The 7,297-nt window shown below is 58.6% G+C and overlaps 1 protein-coding gene across 1 annotated transcript in view; it reads left to right on the top strand.

Moving 5' to 3' along the window:
- Positions 1-235: 235 nt before the first annotated feature.
- The window catches only part of PFKFB3 (6-phosphofructo-2-kinase/fructose-2,6-biphosphatase 3), a 31,981-nt gene continuing 24,919 nt past the window's right edge, over positions 236-7,297 (top strand). The window contains exons 1-2 of the mRNA XM_077758539.1: positions 236-329; positions 6,944-7,069. Of these exons, the coding sequence (XP_077614665.1) occupies positions 254-329; positions 6,944-7,069 (202 nt within the window). The 5' untranslated portion in view covers positions 236-253. The remainder of the gene's footprint in view (positions 330-6,943; positions 7,070-7,297) is intronic.

Genomic DNA, 7,297 nt, shown 5'->3' with positions numbered 1-7,297 from the left:
CGCACCCCAGAAGCCTCTAACCTCTCTCCAACCTGTGGTCCTAAGCCTGGGTCATCCACTTGACTGTGCCTGATCTGGGGTGCGTGTTAAGAATGTAGAGTTTTGGGGTCCCACTCCCAGAGGGGCCGGGCCAGTAGGACGCACTTTAACCAGCATCCAAAGTGACTCGGCTACGGGGACCCAGGGACCGCACTGGACGGCGCCGCTGCTTTCCTCCCAGCNGCGGGGGGCCCGCCGAGTCCAGGCCGTGAAGATGCCCCTGGAGCTGACACAGAGCCGGGTGCAGAAGATCTGGATCCCCGTCGACCACCGCCCCTCGCTGCCCAGATGTGAGTGCAGATTCGCGCGGGGGCCGGGCTNCCCCCCCCCTCCGGTCTCTGCCCTTCGCTACCTCCCCTGCGCTCTGCCTCCCCCTCCTCCGCACCTCGATCTGTCTCCCGCTTTCCACGCTTCTCTCTCTCGTCTGTAGTTACGGCTCCCGTGTCGTTTTACTCTCCGCTTCGCCGTCTCCTTCTCTCCGCCCCGTCTTTCCCTCCCTGTCCCCTCGCTCTGCTCTCTCCTTTTCCTTCGGTGTATTTACTGCCCCCCCCGCCCCCTGGGCGCCCGGCGGCCCGAGAGCCCCCCGGAACGAAGCCTGCGCTCCCGGGTCCGGGGAGGCTCCGGGGTCCGTGACCGCACACTTGGCAGCGGTTCACGCGCGCGCACGCTCACACTCACACACTCCCCCGTGCTTGGAATTTGCTGGCAGTTCACCTTCCTGCTCTGTCATCGGCTGCAAATGCTTTGCAAAGCTTTGCCTTTTACCTTGGGCCCCGTCCCTCGCAACGCAGGCAGCCACCTACTGAAAGGGTGGTCCCCGTGGTTGGAGGGTGACACCCACTCTCGAGGTTGCCCCCCCCCCCCGGACCTGCCAGGTGGACAGGGGCAGTGGAGCGGGGTGTTCTGCTTCAGGCAGCGTCAGGTTGCAGAGAGGTAAACACGGGATCCCGGGGGCCAGTCCTGAAGGTGGCTTCCAGGAGCGCAGGGCAGCCTGCTGGCCTCTCTGCTGCCACGTTTCCCAGGGGATGGTCACCGAGGCCGTGGTGACAGCTTGCCGCCTCAGGCTTTGCCCAGGTCTGAATCACCACCCCTCCCCCGCCCCCCCTCCCCCAACAGGAGGCGGGGAGAGCCGGCTCCTGGCTCATCCTGGTGACCGAGGCGGACACTGGGGGCCGCTCCTCCACCACCTGGCCCCCCTGTGCTGGACCTGAGGGTTCTGGGGGCCACCGTAGCCTGAGCGAGGGCTGGTTTCTTTGCAAGGTGGCCCCGGGGCAGGCGCTTTGCAGTCCGTTTCTGGCTCCCAGCCCCCTCAGATCCACTCTGAAACAGCTCGCTCCCCTGGGGCTGGCCACCGTGACNACTGGTCGTGGGAATGCAGTGCCTTCGGTCGTGAGGGCGATGGGGCCACCACACGACACAGACACGACCCCGCCCTTTTTGACTTTTGAATAAAACCAGTATCTGTGGAGCACTTTGTAGGCTGTAATGGGTCACACAAATCTAGTTTGGTTCTCTCTCTACGGAAGTACGTGTTTCTGTAGCTATGGTGTGTAGGTTTGTAGGTGCTCACATGGGCACACGCTGAGTGGTCCCCCGAGGTTCAGGGTGGGGGCTCAGGGTTGGGTGTGGACGGCACTGAGATTGGCTGGCGTCCAATCTGTCGTGTGAGTCGGAGACACGCAAGCGTGCCTTGATGCTTCCTTCTTCCAGGCTCCGGGGACCCATCCATTAGCCTCCATCAGTTTGCACGTCTCACACGCAGATTAGAGATTTGCCTAATATCCCTGGTGTGTGCATGGGGGGGGGGTGCTAAAGTGGATGGATTAAGTCTCTTAGTCTCTCGTCCCTGCCCACTGCAGGAATCCCCGTGTGTGGCTCTGGGGTGTGGTCTTGGACACATTCTTCCTTATAAAAATGCCTGCACCCTGGGTATTTATTACATGACCTTATTTCAGGTTGTGCCGTCTTTCTCGGTTTATACAGTCACATTTGTCCCTCATCAGAAGGGGAAAAGAGGGTATTTCTTGTTGCATCTTTCCTGATTCCCTTCCCTTGCCACCATCTCTAATGGTACTGGGAAACTTGGACGTTCTTCCTTCTAAACCTGTTACCGTCTTTCTAAGCAGTGTCTTAGTTGAGAGTCGACAGCAGACTCCCCTGAGGTTTATTCATTAAAAGACGGCGCGGTGAGCATTACCGTTCATGTGCAGAGGACAGTAGAGAAACCAGTGGAAGGCTCTGGGCTGCCTGGCTTGACGATCTTTCTGGTGCTAAAGCACATCAGTTGTGTGTCCTGTTGCTACATGCACTTGGTGGTAAGTGCTTCTTACAAAACCTGCCATTTCCTTCAAATGCAGATTGGTAATAGGACTTACTGACAGGGAAGTAATCAACAGGGAGGGTCAGGATTGCCTGGCTCCCTATGCTGTTTGTTCACCATCACTAAAAGTGGGGGCCCCTGGGTGGAAGTCCTTACTTATTTGGGCCAGTTACTTATCCACTGGGGACTGGTTTTTACAGTCTGATACATTCCATACTGCCTACGGATAGACTTTCATCTCGGTAGGGGCTCAGACCCACTGATGGTATTCCAACTTAAAGGAGGTAAGGGGGACGTTCTGGAGAAATCTCTACCTTACCCTTGGCAGGCCACTGCACTTTACAGCAGTGATTCTCAGACTTCACTGTACTTTGCAATCATTTGGGGGAAACTTGGGGGAAAAAAACCCAGAAAAATCCCTATTGGTAGCCCAAGCCAGGTTGTTAGACGTCCTGGAGGCGTGGCCCGGCGATCCTGAATTTTTTAGAAGCGTTTTCGATTCTGCCACTGGTGGAGAAGCAGGAGTTCGGTTTAGGAAAGGGCACTTGAAGAATTGCAGGTGAGAGAGACCCAGCTGAGCTCCAGTTCCGCGCTCACGACGTGTGCAGTGGGCCCCGGCTTTGCCTGTGGCTCTCCGTCCCCTCACGTCTGGAGTGATGGAACGGGCTGAGCCCGACGGGGCTGTTGCAAGAAGCAGCTCACACGCGCCCCACGGTCGTTAATCCTCCGAAGAACCTTTTGGAGCATCTCCACTTCACAGGCAAGGCAGCTAAGACGCTGAGAGATCAATAACTGGGCCAAGGTCCGAGGAAGGGGCGGGGCCCGGCCACTTCCAACACGATTTCTTTGACTCCCAGCTCCGCTCTCTCCGCCGCTGTGCTGTCACCCGCCCCTCAAGGCTGTCCGACGTCTCTAAAATGCCCATTTCCTCCCCGTTGCTGACAGAGACCACGTCGGTCAGGAGGGCTGTTCGTTGGACACAGGTTAGTTAGGCGTGCGTTAAAGTGTGCATGCGAGCTGGTGAAGGAGTATGGTACCCAGCAGTGGGACCGAAGAACTTTCTGGGCCCGCATTCTGTCATCCTGGGGCCAAGTACGTGAAGCCCGTTTCCCGGAGAGCACCCCCCCGGGTGGCCCAGGGTAACGTGGGGTCACAGCAGGTCTTTCTGTGCGGTACTGGGTTGGCCCTTGCAAACGGGGGCGTGCCCCGTCTGCACCTGCAGCCGTCTGTCCGTCCGTCTGTCTGTCCTCCACGGCCCTTTCATTTGTTTCCCTGGAACGTATCATCGAAGCGTGATTACCTCCTTCCCGAAAAGAATGCCAGTGACGTGGCATCTTTGGAAGTTGCCATTTTCGAGTGCCTGTGGATAAAAGAAAGCCTGCGGGAGGTGTGGGAGCGATGGAGCGGCTTCTAACTGTGTATTTTGCTTCCTGAGCGTGGGGTGTGGGTGGCAGTGTGGGGGGCGAGCTGTGGAGCCCCTGCCTGTGTCAGTGCGTGACACGTTGTCAGGGACGTGAGTCACTTCATCTGGGGCCTGGGGCCGGAATGGGAACCCTGGAGTCCAGCCTGCTGTGTTCAGGACACGAGGGGTTTCGCCCCGGCTGGTCCAGGGCTGGCCACTCCGGTCGCCGGACGCTGCGCTCACCGCCCTCGCCAGCTTGGCCGCCTGGTGGTCGTCTGCTTTCCTGTGTCCACTTGCCCACAGGGAACGCACACGTGGCCGGTGTGCGTTACGTGCTGATCCCGGTGGGGCTGGCTGTGGGCGCGCAGGGCTGGGCTCGGGCTGCTCAGCGATGCGCACTCTGGCTTCCCGATTCGGACGGCCCCCCGGGGACCCCTGGCACCAGCATCAGCCCCTCTGCTTTCATCACGGTGTTTATCGCGCTGCGAAGCGACTTTGCTGGCACCGTGTCTCTTCCCCACCCCAGACCGGACGCTTCTCAGCACAGGACTGTGTCCACCTAATGCCCTGTGCCCACGGGGCACCTGGCGCATGTGTCTGCTGAGCGAAGGGGTAGATGGAATGACATAGACTCGAGGGTGACTTCCCAGAACTTGGTGGCTTTCTGTGATCTTTTACTCAAGTGACAGCCTCAGCCTTGGATGACACGTTAGGCTTGAGCTCCACCCCTCCCCGCCCCACCCCAGACTGCAGCCAAGATGTTTACAGTCCCTTAACCCAGCGATCTTTACAGTCGCTTCTCTAGCCCTTCAACATAGCGAGCGTGTGTGTATCCCTTAAACATGCTTACGGTGACATCTAAGTTTCACATCTAAATGCATCTGAGTGTAAAAACTGTTTGAGGGAGGGGGTCCATAAAAGTTAAAATACTAAATGTTTGTGAAAGATGAAATGAAACACCCAAGAGGTTTTAGAAGAGTTTGTTTAACTCCATACTTCCCTCCCCTGATCCCTGTGCTTGCTGGGGGAAGAGGAAGATGGTGTGAGAGGTAGAAGGAGGCACTCTTCTTCCGTGAGTTAACAAGGTCCGCAGAGAAGAAGAGACTGAGGGTCTGAGGGGAACTGAGGCAGGGGCAGGTGCTTATAGGATGAAGGCACTCGAGATAGCCTGTGAGTTTACACGAAGGACACGGAGGGATGTGGGTGGCTTAGCCGGAGTCTTCCCTGCTGTTCGAGACCCAGGAGCGCCAGGGTGGAATGACAGCCACAGCGTCGTGGGCAGTTCCGCCGAATCTTGTGCAGGGAGCCAGAGGAAGGGGGGGACGGCTTTCGCTTTGCCAAAGAAGACACTGATGATTTATTTGGGTTTGCGATTCAACTTGAAGTTTTGGCGTACGCTGTTTACTCTGCCGAGCCTTCATGGGCGCTTCCGCTCGAAGCATCTCCTGCCAGAGGAGATTTGCGCATACGGTTACGTGATAGTAGAACTGTTTTGATCAACCGGCCAACCTCTGCCTCCGCTTACTTGGCATGAGTCCTTCGAAAGTTTTCCGTGCATGTGCACAGCTGAGGGGTGGGAGGGAGGGAGCGGGTCCATCTGTCCCCGCACGTTTGGATGCTCTCGGGGGCAGTGGTGTGTGGGGACGTTGGGTAAGACCAGGGGCCAGCCCGTGGCGTGAGGGAAGGATCAGGGGTCAGTGATCCCGGCGTGTGAGTGAGGAGACCTCTCGTGTGTCCCCTGGCAGCTGACATGGTGCACATAGTAGGGCGTGTCTTACGTTCCCCCCTGGTTTTCCGGAAGGCCATCACTTTTCTTGGGACTCACGAAAACCCACTGGTGCTTTTGTGTGCTCACACCGGGCAGGGAAACGCCTGTCTGCCGGGAACGCGTTCATTCCCAGCACTGGGGGCCGGAGAGTCCCAGCCACGGGCTTCTGTGGCTCCTACGTGGCTCCTGGCCTCCTGAAGGCCTTTCTTCTTCCTCCTCGCTCTGCCTGGAGCAGCTCACTGATGGTCTAGAGGAGGAGGAAACAGCCCCTCGGCGTTCTGTCTGCTTCCTCCCTGCCCCCAGCCCACAGGTCAGAATCACATGGTGGTGTTTGGACCTGTGATCTCCGCTGGGCCAGAGGCCGAGTCTGGGCCGTGCGGGGGGCGTCCAGCCTAGGGAGGGTGTCCTCTATCACGCCTGTGCCTGTCTGTGGCCTGGGGGCTCTCCTTCCGTCCCCACGTGGCACTTCCTGGCTTAGAGAGAGACGGAGCCCTGTCTACGTCTGGCATCTGCCTAGATCTGCGGTGTGGTCACAGTAGCTTTGGCTCGCCGTGTGGCCGCTGCCCGGGAGCGGTGGCACGTAGCTGACCCGGAGAGAGCGAGGTTGGCTGTGGTGGCCAGTGAGCTCCAGGCAGTGCCGCTGGGCTGGGAAGGGCAGGTGGCCAGGCTCGTGCGTCACTCTTGTCACCAGGATGCTGGAGTCACCTTAGAGTCTCAAATGCAAGGCACCAGCCAAGGAAATACGGCACCTTAAGTTTCCAGTACAGGGCTCTTTGGGCTGCTTTCTTCTCTTTTTAAAAAATTTTTAAATGTTTTATTTCTGAGAGAGAGACAGTGTGATCAGTGGAAGGATCACAGAGAGAGGGAGACACAGAATCCGAAGCAGCTCCAGGCTCTGAGCCGTCAGCACAGAGCCCGACGCGGGGCTCGAACCCACAGACCGTGAGATCACGACCTGAGCCGGTTGGATGCTTACCCGAGTGAGCCACCCAGGCGCCTCTGGGCTGCTTTCTTAAAATCCAGTGAAAACCTCTCTCCCTGGTGTCTTATTCTTGAAATGTTTCTCCCACTGTTAACCTCGCCCCTGCCGGTGTTGGGGAATCCCTTCCTGCTCCGGGGTTAGTAGCGGGGCTCCTGGCTGGGCTCGGGGCCCTCAGGAATCCGGTTGGGAATTTGGGGTTGGGACAGTCCCCCTGTCCCGCGTGGCCTGAAAGCAAAACGGAGACTGGGGGCGGGTGGGGCTCTGGCCAACAGAGGGTCGAGGTGTTGCCGGACTGCAAAGCGCCCAGGGCTCTGCGGTGGGCACGAAAACGGGGTTTCTGCAGAATTCTCGAAGGTCCGTGGCGGGGCACTGGCTCTGGCGCATGGACGCGCACAGCGTCGTGGCTCACAGCGGACTGTGTTCTCTCCGCAGCCTGTGGGCCGAAGCTGACCAACTCCCCCACCGTGATCGTGATGGTGGGGCTCCCGGCCCGGGGCAAGACGTACATCTCAAAGAAGCTGACTCGCTACCTCAACTGGATTGGCGTCCCCACGAAAGGTGAGGCTGTGCGCCAAGGCCAGGGTCGTGACACAGAGCGCTTCAGTCTCGGGCCGGTCTGTCCCCTCAAGCGAGGGGACCCTCTTTGGCCGTGTCACTCGGCGTGCTGTATACGCATCCTTACTTCGTGCTGCCCCACAGCCTGCCCGGCTCAGCCTCCGCCACCTTCTGGCCCCACGGTCTATAGGGATCTGGGCCCTTCCTTTTTTTTTTTTTTTTTTTTTTTTT

The sequence above is a fragment of the Crocuta crocuta genome, unplaced genomic scaffold (assembly GCF_008692635.1).
Source record: "Crocuta crocuta isolate KB4526 unplaced genomic scaffold, BGI_CrCroc_1.0 scaffold32, whole genome shotgun sequence".
NCBI lineage: Eukaryota > Metazoa > Chordata > Mammalia > Carnivora > Hyaenidae > Crocuta > Crocuta crocuta.
Note: the sequence above shows the minus strand (reverse complement) of the source record. Positions and strands in the feature narration are given on the sequence as shown.